The 16,809-nt window shown below is 44.4% G+C and overlaps 1 protein-coding gene across 9 annotated transcripts in view; it reads right to left on the bottom strand.

Annotated features, from left to right (window-relative positions):
* The window catches only part of UBAP2 (ubiquitin associated protein 2), a 127,039-nt gene that overhangs the window by 62,059 nt on the left and 48,171 nt on the right, over window positions 1-16,809 (bottom strand). For all 9 annotated transcript variants that reach the window (XM_067530851.1, XM_067530852.1, XM_067530850.1 and 6 more), the window contains exons 4-6: window positions 15,398-15,508; window positions 7,673-7,826; window positions 5,291-5,368 (exon numbers count right to left, since the gene is read on the bottom strand). In XM_067530851.1, the coding sequence (XP_067386952.1) occupies window positions 5,291-5,368; window positions 7,673-7,826; window positions 15,398-15,508 (343 nt within the window). The remainder of the gene's footprint in view (window positions 1-5,290; window positions 5,369-7,672; window positions 7,827-15,397; window positions 15,509-16,809) is intronic.

Here is a 16,809-nt window from a genome sequence, read left to right as displayed (position 1 = left end):
AGACTGAAAAGTCACTGGGTTTATTTTATTTTTACTGGGTTCGCTACACACACACACACACACACACACACACACACACACACACACACACACACACACACACACACACACACACACACACACACACACACACACACACACACACACACACACACACACACTTCAGTCAGTTTGGTATTGCATCTTCAGACCTACTGAGGCAACAGTCCATGTTATCAGATGGAAAAGGACTAGCCTGTTTTGAACTGATAACACAAGCTTTAGTACAGACAGTTTATATTCAAGGCAACCCAATTGACCAAGTTAAAAAAAAAAGATTATTTTTGTTATTTACTAGGCCAGAGAATTATTTTTTGTACTAATTTTTGTCTAGTTAGAGACATTGGATCAGTTTATATGCAGCTTGTTACTGCTGTAACCGTTTTTAGAAACATGCACACACTGATCTTTCAGAACAAGCTTTTTCAAATCTCAGGATCATGTTGAGAGAATAAAATTCTGATTATGCAGCACACAAAACAGGCTACTTTAAATCAGAAACACATCAGAGAAGTAAAAAGATGTAAACATATTCAGCCTAATTACTTAAAAGGAAGAACCTACTACAGCTTAACTAGACGGATTTTAAGCTTGTGGCCTCCAAAAGGTCTGCTCTATGTTCATATAGTTTAGAAAGACAAATGACATTCCTACGAGTTTAGGAAAAGCAGGTCCAAAACAAACTTGGTGCCAACTGTGTTAAGGTTTTAAAACAAGAAAATGCTGAGACATGTAGTTTTGGTTACAGAGGCTGAACGTTTTACCAGACAGTCTCCTTCAGACAGAAACTTGCTATACTTTAAAAAAAAGACAGCAAAAACAACGAGAGTCCTATAGCACTTTAAAGACTAACAAATTTAATTTCTGCAGGCATAAGCTTTCGTGGGCTGTAACCCACAGGCAAAAGGCATATTTATTATTTGTTGCAATAATTAAACATGCACAAGAATAAAGAGCAGCCTTTTTTCCTTAAGCATCCCAGAAAGGAGGTTAAAAGGACACCTGTCAGGTAATATAGGCCCAAAATTTAGATTTGTAAAAACAGGCATACTTTTTTCATTATTTTAATTTCCATGGTGTGACACTTAAGTGTCTGAAAGAGCACCCCAGAAACTACATATTCACCAATGTCATGTAATTATATGTTCTGTACAAAGTATGCCTTGCGTAGTATTATTTTAAAAGTCCTTATCTATTGAATAAGGTAGGGCGGGAAAGGATCTCAAGAGGTCATCTAGTACAGCCCCCAATGCTGAGATAGGACCAAGTATACACCTAGAACATCCCTGCCACATGCTTGTCCAACCTGTTCTAAAAAACCCACTAGTAATGGGGATTCCACAAACTCCATTGGAAACCTACTGCAGCATTTAACAATCCTCACAGTTAGAAAGATTTTCCTAATATGTAACCTAAATCTCCCTTGCTGCAGACTAAGACCATTCCTTCTTGTCCTATCTTCAGTGGGCATAGAGAGCAATTGACACTGTCCTCTTTATAAGAGCCATTCACATATTTGAAAATGTATCAGGTCCTCCCTCAAACTTCTTTTCTCAAGAGGAAACATGCCCAGTTTTTTGTTTTGTTTTTTTTAAACCTTTCCACGTAGGTCAGGTTTTCTAAACCTTTTCTCATTTTTGTTGCTCTCTTCCAGACTCTCTCCCATTTGTCTACGCCTTTCCTAAAGTGTGGTGCCCAGAACTGGACATAGTACTCCCCAGCTGAGGCCTCACCGGTGCAGAGTAGAGCAGAGCAATTACCTTCCATGTCTTACACACAACATCCCTGCTAATATATCCCAGAATATCAACTTTTTTTGCCACTGCATAACATTATTACTCGTATTTAATTTATGATCCACTGTAACACCCCAGAGCCTTTTCTGCAGTACTACTGCCTAGTCAGTTATTCCCCATTTTATAGTTTGTGCTTTTTTTTTTCCTTCCTAAGTATAGTACTTTACATTTGTCTTTACAGAATTTCATCTGAGTGATTTCAGACCAAAATTTGTCAAGATCATTCTTAATTGTAAATCTTTATCCTACAAAATACTTGCAAACCACTCCAAGTTTGGTGTCGTCCACAAATTTTATAAGCACACACTGAAAAGTACCAGACATTGGAAGATACCTGCAGCCTCCCAGTTTGACAGAGAACCATTGATAACTACTCTGAGTACAGTTTTTCAACCAGTTGTGCACTCATCTTATACTAAATTCATCTAGACGACATTTCTCTAGTTTGCTTATGAGAATGTCTGGGACTGTGAGACTATCAAAAGCCTTACGAAAATGAAGATACATTACATTTACTACTTCCCCCCATCCTCGAGGCCAGTAACCCTGTCAAAGAAGGAAATTAGGTTGGTTTGGTATGATTTGTTCTTGACCGATCCATATTACCTATTAATTATCACCCCCTTAGCCAGTAGGTGCTTGCAAATTGATTGTTCAATAATTTGTTCCAGTATCTTTCCAGATATCTCAGTATATATTGTAACTGCATGTTGTAACACTATCAGGCAGTAATTGCAAGAAAAATATCCATCAGCATTATAATACTCCTTAGGGATAAATTAAGCTTATTCAAGAATTTCAGTCTTGAGAATGAGAGATAAAGATGCTGAAGACTGAGCTAAAAAGTTTTCCTTCCTTGACTACTTTCCAAATCAAAGATTATGCCCTCTGCTTATTAAGCAGAGATTAATATCTGAGCAGCAGAGCCACTCCAGCAGGAAATATGTTAACACACAAGGGCTTTTGCCGTCTACTAATCAGCCAATAGCACAAATCTGCTCCAAAACCCAGATCGGTTGCCCGGTAGACAAGCAGCTGTTACACCAACTTGCACTGTTCGTACATTGTAAACATAGCAGCACCATGTCAAGCGCACATAGTTGGAAGGAGTGTCATGCAGCTGATCACAGCATCTCTGCTGGATAAGTATGCAGCATACAGATGAGAGGTTGAAAATCTCAGGGCAGGGGCTTCCACCACTATCGCCAGAAGATTAGCCCCTTTCCTGCCACATTGAGGGATGAGTATACGTCATCTCTTTAAATCAGGTTGTTCTCCTATAAAGAAGTAACACAACGGCCCAGCAAGGATTCTCCTAGAAAACAACCAGTAAGATTATTCCTGCCTGAGAAGGCAGCTTAAAATAGGAAGGGAGAGACAGAGTCCATCCATTGTTCAGACATTAACAGACCCCTAATTTTGTATCTGGTGCCTAGATTCCTGAGTGACACGTGCATTAGAAATGCAGATAGAAATGCCGCATGGGATGCCTTTCAACATAGTTATTACTCGATTACATAAAGTAAGGGTGTCATGCTGATCACAAGTGGCCAATTTGCTCTTTATTGAAAGGGAAACTTTATTCCTGGCCTCAACTTTTCTGTATTTAATGGAAGCAGCAAGAAACCAGTTTTTATTGCATTAAGCTGACTTCAAGAAAGTTTATATTTCTATTAATGTGCAAAGATGGAGAAGCTCATGTGGTCTTGAAAACGGAAGACTTAACAGGGAGGAAGTGAAATGTACAGCTTTAAGCAATCCCTGCAGCTTTCAAGGATTCCTTTAGTAAATTTTAACCTTGAGTATTTTTCCCCCACAAAATGCACTTATCAGCCAGTGATCCAGAAGCCATAAGAAGAGAGAGTTTATCATGGATATTTAAGAGTCACAGATGGCCTTTCATAACATTAGCTCATTTATGTGAATGTGCAGTTTATTTGTTAGGCAGACCTAGAAGTACCACACAATGCAATGAATTGTATCTGGCTGAAGATGGCAGACCCGAAGGCATTCCTTTTGTCAGTAAGGTACTCTAGCTTTCTATTAGCAATTATTAAATGCCTAGTTGTGAAACATTTACAGAAACTAATTAGTTATCCTATTGCACTTAAGCCTCACTACAATTTTATTAAAATTGTAAGGCGTTGGGTGAATGTGTCAGACTAATTCTTGAAACACATTTCAACTTGAGGTGGGCACCATCAATTTAAAAACCCCTAATTTTTTGTTTCCAATTTCTTTTCCTTATACCTCAGAAGCTTAAGCAGAAATTTCACTTTCTAAATAAAAACTGAGCTCCACCAGTTTTGCACCTTTTGTTTTTTGGTGCTAAAACTCTGAAAACTGTAGCAGTTTGTTGTCACATACCCCTTTATGAACAGCTACATCTGCACACACACATAGCCTGGTATTTGCTGATTCACATGCACAACCTAGTCATGTTTCCATGCAGCTCTGGAAGCTACATGCCCTTGTTTCCTTCCAGTCCTTAAAGGAGCAGGTTGGATACAGATTAACTGTTGCTATCATGTGTCATTGAACATGTGATCATCATCAGGTATTATGCCAGGGATAGGGAGTATTGCAAAAATATTCTGTGCATATGAAATTAGAAGTATGCTACTTATTGCTTTTATTAGCTCTGACATACTTTTACCCCAGCTCCTCCTAGCAACAACCTTTTCTCTTCCAACCCACAAGATACTAGAGCTCCCACAAACCCTCTCCCCATGCTAAGGAAATCACTTCCACTCCCAAAAGCCACCCTATGCAAGTCTAAACCAACACTAGCTTCCCCTGACCCCCAAATCACCTGTAAATCCAGATTTCACTTCTTTCCCTTATCTTCAGGACAACACAATCTAGATTCCTTCCTCCTCCTCTTGATCCCCCTTCTTCCATCACAGTACCCGAGCTCCCTCCACCCCTCCATGCCATCCTCCCTCCTAGCTAGGAAGCCTCAGAGAAGCATGGTGCTCTCTGATCAGGTTCAAAGCAGACATGGCATTCTTGACGCTGCCAGAATCCACTGTGAGGGACTGGCACGAGAGCAAGTCAAACCCCTCCACCCCTTTATCATCTTCAATGAAATAGCCCAGTGCTCCCCCTCAGGCCATAGTGCATCTTGGGGAGCCCACAGCTCTCCCCTCAGTTTTGACTTTCATGAGGGCCTGGCACTCCCCACAACAGTAGGTTATTCGGGGCTCACAGTCCAAATGTAGGGTGTCTTTGGGGTCAATTTTGGGGATCCGAGTACGCCAGCCCACATGCGAACCTGCCATGCAGGCTTGTGCCCCTGGTTTAGGTCACTCAAGCCAAACATTTACTGAAAATCAAATTACACCCTATATGGCTGGGCTGTTCAAACACCTCTTTTTTAATTAATCAAAAAAAGCCTGCTATCCTTTGAACAAGAGAAAAGCCGTGATGGCCAAAGAGCAGCATCACCATCTTACCTCTCCCACGGCCACGTTTCCCACGGTCTGAAGGCTTCTCCCCTTGACTGTTGTCCACTCCATTCTCTTCTGCTCGAACTGGGGAAAGAAGACAGAAAACTGAAAGGGAAGGACATTTTATCTTTTTATTTGTAGGAAGCTTTGAAAACAATGGAGAGTAACAACAGTCTGTGTAGCGTCACAGTTTCTAATGAGCAGCTACATGAGCCGCTGGACTTTCGGAGGCGCTGAGCTGGTACAGCACATGAGTTTTGGAGGTGATGTGGGTGCGCCACATCTCTCAAATCAATGCACTTATGTAAGTATCTAAACATAGATTTGAGTACCTAAACTTAAGTTTGTAAATCTTGGGCTACAGAGCTGCATTGTAGAGTGGAGGGGGGGTGGGGGGGATCACCTTCCACCAGGAACCCTAGGAGTAATTCTGAATCAACCAGAACTCTTGGGGCTGCAGGGGGAAATATGGGGAAACAAACTCTGTCACCTTTTGGAAGAGTGAAGCGTGTGCATCACACCCAGTCCCTGGCCTGCTCTGCTGACCAATCTGAAGGAGGACAGGGTCATGATCTCACCCCTCTGAGGAGGCAGGTACTGAGGCTATCCTTGAACTGAGCCTTCCCTACCGAGCCACATTCTGGCGGTCCCCTGTGAAAGAACCAGGAGGGACTAGCAGGGGGCTGGGGTTGGGAGGGAAGGAGTTAGAAGCCTCCCTCCCGTCCTGTGCCTTTCCTTATCCCCCATCTCACACACACTCCACCTGAATCTCATCCTTTACATTTAACCTGCATAGGACAGAATGTTTTTTACAAGAGCTCTACGATTACATTCATTGGAAAACTTCTGGCTGCATGTTTTGAAGAGTTAGCTGCAATCTAAAGGAGGGGCTCCCTGAAGGAAAATTATGACTCTCATCACTTACAGCATTTGCTATTGCTAAATGGAGATTGTATTCAGCACTGCAATGGGTACATAACCACATGCACCTAAAGGTGCGGCAAGCACATTTTGCAAGATTTAGAACGCATCTGAAAACCCTGAATTCCAAATTTAGCACAGAGCCCAAAACTTGAAGGCCAAGCTGCAATTGGCTCTGGCAAAACAAAATCTGGGTAACTACTTTTTGTTTTGATGAATTAGAGCTTGTCCACATGGTCAGTTAGTGCGTGGCAAGAGAGGGTGTTAATCTACAATGCTGCAGCCTTCCACATGCTAACAAATCAGCCTGGACCCTGCTACCACGCACTAAAAGTTCCCTGGAGCACAGCAGAAGGGTCCACATGGCCAGTTAGTGCATGGTACAATAGAGCACTGTACATTCACACCTGGGCTTCCCAGGCACTGAGTCTCAATATTCCCTTATTTGTTCTAAAAGCAACTTGTAAATTTCATTAATAGTCTTTTTACATCATCTTCCAGATCATTAAATGAAATAGCATCTAGATATTATTCTATTCTATATACAGTAGGTTCTTACATCATCCTGATCACTGCAATATCTGAGGGTCTTCCAGTAGTGCATTAAGCAATGTGACTAACATCTCCTACATGAAGTTCATTCTCTCTCATCATCTCAAGGGGGAGAATTGTGTGTGCAGTGTTCTATTTGTTATGGGCAGAGGGTTGGGTTTTAAAAAATATATATACACACTTTAAGAAATGGCTTAAATAATGGGCAACGTACTCAATCTAATTCAGTACTATCTAACTTTGGAAATAGTGTTTGCAGCATACTAGAACTCTTTTGTGCAATGTGTTTCAATCACTGCCCTTGAATACACTTAATGTTTAGGTTCAAATGGAATCTTTTCTATTTGTGCAGAAACTTATCTTTTGTGCATGTGTGCGCTAATAATTAATCCCCAGGATATAACAAGGCCTTTTCATTTTCCCTTAAGGGGAAAAACGTTTCATAAAACTCAGATCACCTTCAGGTTCTCCCACCCATACAACATGGAGTCAAAACTGGGCAATTTGCTTGTTTAAAGAAATGAACAGAAAATGTATCAGCTCTATGGCGACTTATCTGCTCTAAAATGATCAGCACACAGTACTTACAAATGATCTATTCCAAACTTAAGTGCCCAACAGTAAGTCGCAAAAGATCATGTGATCATAAAAAGGCAGAAGGGATTTAAAACAAACTCAAATTGTCTCTAAAAAGATAGATAAAAAATAAATCATCCCGGAATCAAGACATGTAACACCATCATGTATACCTGTTGCCAAAAAAACAAATGTAATAACTCAGTCAACACACTGAAGCTCTGCTTGGATTTTATTCCGTTAGATCCTCTTCTCTTTCATAACTCAACCAATTGCAGCTGCAAGAAAGAGAAAGACTAAGGTGACTGGTGCTTTACGAATGAAGGTCTCTGTGCTTACATTCTCTGGCACGGCTGCCTCCTCTTCCCTGTCTGCTGGAGCTTCCCCGTCCACGGCTCACTTCTCTGTCCCCTCGCTTTTCTCTGTTCTCTTTGTTTTCTGAACTTTCTTTTCCAATACTTTTCTTCTTTCCCCCTACAGTCTCCCATGAAGTCTATTTGGATGGAGAAGTATTAGACACAACACATCAAAAAGCAGAGATATTCACAGTTAATTTTGCAAAACTTTTCAGCCCCAACCCCCACTTCGTAGATAAATGGATCTTATGTGTATAAAGCCATAGATGTATGTCATGCTTTACACATGCTAACCTAGGACAGAGAGCAAGGAGGACAACACTATGTGTGAGGGTGAAGAAGATAGTGCTTTTTGAGAGTGGGTTTTCCCATGGAACACAGGCAGCATGCATTTAGTATCTCAAATCTTGCTGGCTACAATTGACTCAAGGTTACTTTAAAGAAGTCTAGGTAGACAGCGTAATAAAAAATCTGCAAAGAGGTTGGCATTTATCCTCTCAACTGTTTTCAGAAGTCTGACTGGAAGCAAACAGGACTAAATCTTTTCGTCTATCAACAGGACAGAGGAGAATGCATATAGGCAAGAGGGAGAAAGAGGTCAACCAGAGAGCAGATGGATTAGAAAATAAAACCAATGGACCTGACTTCCTTGGAATCTAAGCACTGATGATCAGAGTATCAGAATAAGAGCTTGAGAAAATTGGACCACAACAAGTCAGTCCACTTTGATCAAGGGCTGCAGCACAACACCTGTAACATTGCTCTTTTCGGAAACTTCTGCAATACCCAAGCAAGACAAACAATCAAGGCTTGAAAGTCAGACCTCTGCTCTCATCTTAAATCCAGAGTTAAAGTAAATTCAAGATTCATGTCAGGCCCTTAGGATTTACAAAATATTTATAGGAATTTTAAATGAAATATCTAAAAAAAAATCTGCTCAGAATAGTATGGCAGTTGATAATAAATTATGTAATTGTAATTATTAAGCTACTGAGCACATAGTTACAAAGCAGGGGAGAAAGATTAAAATGTATTTGCACAGTATCAGTGTGCTAGGCACTTTGTATACAGGTTATGAGAATGAAGTCCCTGCCTCAAAAGAGCTTCCAGTACAGACAGACAACATACAAACAGAGGGCAATTTATACTTTCAACCACCATCTGGAATGCTGGAGAGAGCTGTAACCTCAAGAGAAGAAATGGTACCAAACATAATGAAGACAATAGTTTGACTGCCATTAACTCTAGGTCCTGCCCAGTCTCTCTTGAACCCCTCAGGCAGTTTCCACTTAACTCAAATCAAAGTCCCCACTCCTGTAGTATGAGCAGTGACCAGCTAACCAATGGTGGCTAAACAAAGCAAAAGGCCCAAAAGTTATCAAGGTAGCAACACAAACTGAATATCAAGTAACTTAACATTTTAAAAGTAAAAAATCAGAAATACCAGGGATGTAGTCTGCTTGAACTTCTCCGCTGGAAAGAGTTAGTACTAAAGGAACAGTTACTCTGGTGATTCCCTTTCATGGCTACTTGATATTTTTTGGAGGAAGTGATAGTTACAATCCTACTTCAATTTCTTCTCAGGTATGAGAGGCTGAAGTGTCATAGGTTTAGGGCTTCTCCTAAGCTGACAAGAGCCGGGACTAAGAGTTGCTCATCAGACAAGTGACAAAGTATGCAAACGACATTAATGTGATAGAAGGCTTGATTCTCCTCCAGTATAGGACAATTACCGTTGGGGTCCAAGCACTATGACGGATGAAGTCTATTTATATGCTGAAACCCTAAGAGTATTTGAGACATCTATGAAAGGAAAGTAAATCCTACAGGGTAGATAACCTACAAATCACCCTAAATGGGATGGGTCTTAAAAGGTGTTGTCAGTAGCTTGCTCAGGCATAAGGTAAGTGCAAAGATCAGAAGAAGTTGGGTAGTGGCAAATTTACACAGGACGTTTTCTAACAAGTCCATGGAATTGGTGTCCCCCAATATGGGAAGAGATGTTTTGCTGAAAACAGAGGCTACTACAGCATCTACTTCAGAAGCAGAGGATCACAGTTCCTCCTTAGAGAGAATTTACCTGAATTGATGAGAAAGAACGGTTACTTACCTTGTAACTGTTGTTCTTCAAGATGTGTTGCTCATGTCCATTCAGAAATTAGGTATGTGTGTGCTGCATGCACCGGTGCCAGAAACTTTTCCCCTAGTGGTATCCGTAGGGCTGGCTCTAGCACCCTCTGCAGTGGCTCGCGTATACGTTCGTATATAGAGCGCTGCTGGACACCCCCCCAGTTCCTTTTTGCCAGAACTCTGACAGAGGGGAAGGAGTGTGGGTTGTGGAATGGACATGAGCAACACATCTCGAAGAACAACAATTACAAGGTAAGTAACGGTTCTTTCTTCTTCGAGTGCTTGCACATGTCCATTCAAAAATTAGGTGACTTACCAGCAGTACCTCCAGAAGTGGGGAGGAATGGTGGGAAGGCAGGAGCAAAAGAAACTGGAGGATATAGCCAACAGCCAATGTGCTTAGAACCCAGCGGTCTGTCATTATGACCCCCCAAGCTGGGAGGAAAGATGCTCGGCGGGAAGAAAATAATCAGGAATTTGGATCCTGAATAAGTCTGGTAGGTTGCTCCCGGGCACACCTTCAAAAGCCTCACTTTTCCCCAGAAGGATGGTAGCTCGACCCTGATCTCGAGGCAGAAGCTGGCAAATTGCTCCGATGGTGTTTATAGTTCTTATGCCTCCTGTCGGAGGGCTCCATCCGGGCCTGACTCCCAAAGTGCTGCTATTAAGAGGGCCTGAAGTGCCTCCTGGACGAAGATGGGGTGTAGAGGCCCAATGATCTCAAAGTAGACTGAGTCTTTCAGCCTACGCAGCCTGGCGTCAGTCTGGTCCGCGAAGAGGTTGGAACCCTCAAACGGGAGGTCCCGGATGGACTGCTGGACCTTCGGTGAAAAACCGGATGGTTGGAGCCAAGACGTTCTCCTCATCGACACTGTGGAAGCCATTGCCCATGCCACCGAGTCCATTGCGTCCGATGCTGCCTGTAGGGAGGCTCTGACCACTGCTTTCCCCTCCTCCAGGACTGCCTCAAATTCCAGCTCGGAGGACTGCAGGAGGGAGCCGGTGAACTTTTCCAGCGACTGCTAGATATTATAATGGTAATGTCCCAAAAGCGCCTGCTGATTGGACACCCTCAGCTGCAGGCTCACTGTTGAGTACACCTTGCGACCAAACAAATCTAATTTCTTGGCCTCTTTATTCTTGGGTGTTGAACTCATTTGTCCCTACCTGTCATGCTCATTAGCTGCTGCCACAACTAGCGAGTCCAGAGATGGGTGCATGAATAAATATTCAAACCCCTTGGCAGGCACATAATTTCTTCTCCGCCCGCTTAGATGTTGGGGGCAGGGAGGCTGGGGTCTGCCACAGCACCTTAGCAAGCTTCAGCACCCCATCGTGCACCAGGAGGGCCACTCTGGATGCAACTGCAGATGTCAGGATGCCAAAGAGTTCACCAGCTGGCTCAGAAAGTTCCTCTATTATGAGGCCCGGGTTAGCCACTACCCATTTCAACAGGTCTTGGTGCACCCTGTCATCATCGAGAGGGGCGGCATGAGAGGGTACCGCTACAGCCTCGTCTGGCAAGGAGGATGAGCAGGCAGGAATCTGAGGGGGAGCTATATTTTTCTCCATGGTCGGGATGGTAACCGAGGGGCTACCCGAAAGAGAGCCTTCCCGGTCCGACCCAATATCTACTTCTGGTGTCACAGCCAGGCCCTTAAAAGATCGTGGTACTGAGGCGCTTGCAGACAATTGAGCGTATGACATCGTGCCCTGAGGGAATCCCCACGGATTCCAAAATTGCCAGGGACCTGGCCATTGTCCTTGCAGCCATGCTCCCATCTGTAGCAGCATGGGAAACCCAGTGGGCTGCTTGGGGCTTGTCCTTTTGAGGGGATGACTACTTCCTCTCCAGCGTCCGAGGAGCTAAATGCTAGCGACCATGGTGGCGCCGACGCCGCATGCTTCTCCTTGTTGCTTCTCAAGTGTCGAGGCGCCAGTGACAAGGAGTGGTGCCGAGAACCCGAGCACGGTCCATGCCTTGACCACGTCTTGTCCTTAGGCTTCTTATAGGGACTTTCAAGACGCCGGGGCTCCAGAGATCCTCCATGACAGCTTTCAAAGCGGTGCCAGGGGTTTAGGGAGTGCTGGCGTTCTGGAGATCGACATCAGCATTCTTCGGACTGGTACCAATGCGCCAGTGACCGGCATCTAACACCCGGAGACCAAAGACTCAACCCTGATGTATGCTGATGCGGTACCGGGGAGCGGTATTGGGACTCCGGTGACCACTGTGAAACCGCCGAGGAAGGGAGGGGCTGTGATGGAACCAGGGCTAGTTTCCCCTTCAACTGGCCCTTGGCCTGAGCATCTGAACTTCGGTGCCTTGCCCTACCCTCCCGCGGTGTAGGTGGCACGGGCAAGGCCAACAGGTCCTTCATTGCCTTAAATGCCTCAGGTATCGAAGGGACCAGTAAACGGTACGTGCCTCTGCCACTGCCCAGCGTTGGCAGTGGCACTGGAGTCATGCTCGACGCCCTTGCGGACGGAGATGTTCTCAGATCCAAATCAGCTTTCCCCGCGGTGCCCGAGCTTTTCTTAGCCAATTTCGGGTCTTTCTCAGCATGCACCTTTCTCTTCTTTGGGGCTGGCAATGCCGATCAGTGCTGTACGGGCACCAAAGCCGAGGAAGCACTTCTGGTTGATGCCGCCATACTGGGTGCCGAGTTCGATCGCAGTTCCGACACCAGTCTGAGTGCTCATTCCATGAGAAGGGCCTTGAGTCTAATGTCCCGGTCCTTCTTGGTTTGAGGGCCAAATCCTTTGCAGATCTTACTCTTTCCATGAAGGTGAGTTTCCCCCAGGCACCAAGAGGAGTCTGGATTTCCCTAGGGTTGTCTTCTAAGGCATCCCTATCAACAGGTTCTGGGCCAATCTCTGCAGCAACTCCTGATGGGCCCTGTTGTCCATGGGGGATGAGGATGAGTATGCCTTGGGCAGTGTCTGATCCTCCTGATCCTTGGGATCGTGGGAATCTCCCTGTATAGGGATGTCGTATTCGGTGCCTGGGTCATTCCCGATGCGAATCCCTACTTCTCTCTCTGACTACACCTCAGTGCTGAATCTCGGTGCCCGCTTTGGTGCTGCATGGTGATCATTGGTCTTCGGATGCTGAGGGAGCCTGTCCTTTGAAGGCTAGGGACTGGGGATCTCTCAAGAAAGTCCCTTGGGCTTGGTAATATGCCCATGGTGTCCAAAGGGCCATTGCACAAGCATCTGCCACTGAGCTGACCATGGTCCCATAAGAGGGACTTGTCCCATGTCCTGTCCGTGCTGGTGCCTTTTCGACTGGTGCCGGCTGCCATGACGTGTATGAATCAGCCTCTGAGTCTGAAGATCTTGAGTTCGAGCATGGGGATCACGGAGGTGCCAGGCTGGACACTGCCTGTGAGCAGCACCGTGGAGAAGGTGAACAGTGCCACATCATAGCCGGTTTGCCTCTAGACGGCACCACGCCGCTGCGATGCCGGAGATCTTACCACTGGTGCTCTTTCTGGCCTGGTGGGAGACTGCTGTACCATCATGGCTATCAGTGGAAGGGGAATCCAGCTCCTCTACCAGACTCTCCCTTGCAGGGGAGTCCAGGGGTACTGGACTCGATGCACAATTCTGCGGGACCTGATTCTACAGTGCGGCACGTTCCTGTCCGGCGCACACACCCTCATGGTCTCTCGCCACTTCACTGTGGGCGAGTCTTGTCTGTTTTCTTGTGCTTCTTGCACAGCACCAGTGAGTGGGAGCAGTGCCAGGTTGACTGGTGTCAATCAGAGACGGTGCTGGGAGTCTCTGGGTGCTGAGCTCTTTCTTGGTGCCACCGGCTCCCTAATTGACAATGGCGCACTCCACACCAAGTGCTAGGGTCCAAATTGCCTGCTGGTTGGGGGCATAGAGCTGCCTCCCTGAGGAGGTACTTCAGCCTGACCCTCCTCTCCTTCTTGATCCACGAGCAAAGCCTTTGCAAATTCTGCACTGGTCTGTATGTTGGATTTGCCCAAACACTTCAAACAGGACTCTTGGGGGTCACTCAGGCACAGATTTATGGCAGGACCCCCACGGCTTAAACCCCTGTGATCAAGGCATGCCCTGACTCCCTGGGGAGGGGGAGAAAAGTGGGAGGGGGAGGATCCCCCAACTGAAACTTAACTAACAACTAATAACTGATTACTAAACTAATCTAACTATTTACAGATATCTACGACCAAGACACTAGAGGAACGCTTGCTGAAGCAAAAGAGAAAAGTAGCTCCAATGACCATCACAGGCGGTAAGAAGGAACTGAAGAGGCAGCGGGTCGGCAGGGTCCTTTATACAGCACCATGGTGGTGCGACTCCTGGGGGCACCTAAGCCAACCCAATGGTACCGCTAGGAGAAAAACCTTCCGACACAGCACGCACACACCTACTTGGAATCAACATGAGCAAGCACTCTAAGAAAAATAACTGGCTTATAGCAACATCTAACCAGGACATGTCTTTGCACTGACTAGTTACAGGAGAGATAAGAGGAGAAAAGAAGTGAAGTCCATTGTTTCCTTCCCAGTTAGGATGAGCTGAGGAAGCAGACTGGATCCCATCTTGCCCATTTAAAAGACACTGCAGGAACAACTTCCCTCACATTACGACTCTTGTCCAGTACTTCTTGGGTCAAGAAGTTTGTACTACTCCATATATTATTAAACACACATCTGGAGATATTTTCTGCCCTTCTTTTCAAGGGTTCCTCACTAATGAGGATATTAGTGAAACTAGTAGCTATGTCCTCTTGGTCCATTATTAGAGTTTGAATTGTAACTCTTCCGGGCACAGACCTCATCTTAATTTTACACTTGCTAAGTGCAGCGCACACCTCTGAAACTATACAGTATCTACCAGTGGCTGATCCTCCTATTACAGTAGTGAAAAATGGCCATTCATGGCAAACACACAAGGCTGCTTACTCTGGACCATCCCAAACTGCCTGAGATACCAGACTGATGATAGACATGACAGCAAATAAGACTGCCTTTGTCACAAAGTATCAGATCTAGAGGTGGAGCTAAAGTGGTTTTGTTTATATAAAGTCTTTGCGTCTATCAGAGGAACTCAGCAGTGAAGTGACATGATAGCAGTAATGTTCTCAAAACCTTGTTGTGTGTGCATGAGTTCTGTTTTTTTAAACTTTTTGTTAAGGTAAAGTTACAATAAAATATTAACATGCTACATCATACGTTACTTATTCGGGATCAGGTCAATATTCGAAGAACCTGGCTAAAGGTTCTGGCTTGCTGGCTGGGGAACCCTCCTTCTCCTCTGAGCATGCAAATTTCTCAAAACCTATGCTCTCTTTAGCACTTCTCTTGCGTACACTTCTCTTGGCATGAAAGATTTTTCCACTACAAGGATAGTCCATATTTTACTCTACCAATATGTGAGTGAGAAGTCTCCCCAGCCTTTCTTTTCTTTTTGGGGAGATCTGGAAGGAGATAGAGGAACTGGAGGCTCCTGAGGTTGAGCGCTTGATTGTTCCCCCACAATCCACGCCCAGTGAAAAAGAGACCGTAACAAAAATAAGCAGTTTTATTCACAAGTGGATCCTTACTGTGTCTGAGCTTCCTTCCAGCAGTATGTTGATTGCTCTGTTCACATCCCCATTACAATCATGTAGCGCCACTATGCATTCATCCTGGTTCTTCCCTGTCACTTCCATAAGCTGATAAAAAAAAAAGTTACAAACATGTTAGATGTCAAATAAAGCATTCTTAGGAGGAATTAGGCAAGAATGAGTGCCACTGCAGACTCTCCCAAGAAGAACATAGCTGCTATACCAAAGATGAACTGAAATGATGTGTATGACACAATCTGGATTAGGGGGACCATTTATGATATTTCAGAATTACAGTAATTCATATGAGATATGCCATGTCAGGTACCATTAGAAAGGTTATAATTTGCTAAGGATGATGATATTGTTTGTATATATGTGTCACATTTGTACTGGAAGTTATGGATATGTTTGATGTATCTGTATTTCAAATTTCTGGGTGACTCCCCAGGCAGGAGAGCAGCAGCAATAGCTTGCTTAAATGGCCCATTAAGGAAACTCACAGGTAAAATGGGCCCAGGAGGAGAAGCCAGGGCTACATCTGATGAATCACCAGGATTTACTCATGTGACCCTGGACTCCATCTTATTTCTGTAAATTTCCACAGCAGCATGGTAACGGCCAAGGGACATAAGAGGCAGCTGCACCACATCCATATCATCTTCACTGAGTCTTTAGTCTTCAGCCTTCACCTACCACTGGATCAACTCATCTACAACTGAAGCTGTGAAACAAAGGACTGAGACCCATCCAGGTACTGGATGTACACCAGTGGGAGTATACTAGCCTGCAAACTCCACAATTCTACTGGAAACCTGATGTATATGGACTTTCAAATCATTTGTATGTATCTGAGTGCTTTAATCATTTAACATTTCTCTTATAGTTTGTTTCTTTCCTTTTATAAAAAACCTTTAGTTTTAGTTACTAAAGGATTGGCTGGCAGCGTGGTATTTTGGGTAAGATCCAAACTTATATCGACCTGGTAATGTGGCTGACCCTTGGGGGTCAGGAGAACCTTTTTGGTAAAGAGCATAGAGTTTTAAATAACTTCTCTCTTTACTAGACCTAGTGGCTGATTGGGAGCCAGAGACTGAAATGCAATAAAGGGGGCTGTGTATATTTTGTTTTAGCTTCTTGATAACAAGTGTGGGGAATCAGAAGCATTGTTTGTGGCTGATTGGGAAGCCTCACTAGAGTTGCAGTTGCCACTGGGTGTCATTTTCTTATTTTATATTACATAATACATGCCCCTTATTTTGGAACATCATGGCCACCAACCACAATGGTGATGCCATAAGTCTATTTCCTATTTTACTTCAGCATAACTCAGCTTTCCCAAGGGAACTCCATCCTATACTTGTTTTCTCAAAAACCAGAAGTGCCAGTGAATTTTATGGGGCTTCCTA

This window comes from Emydura macquarii, unplaced genomic scaffold (genome assembly GCF_026122565.2).
Source record: "Emydura macquarii macquarii isolate MOO-44397 ecotype Brisbane River unplaced genomic scaffold, CSIRO-AGI_Emac_v2 contig_3114, whole genome shotgun sequence".
NCBI classification, from domain to species: Eukaryota; Metazoa; Chordata; order Testudines; family Chelidae; genus Emydura; species Emydura macquarii.
This window is presented reverse-complemented; position numbering and strand designations above follow the sequence as displayed.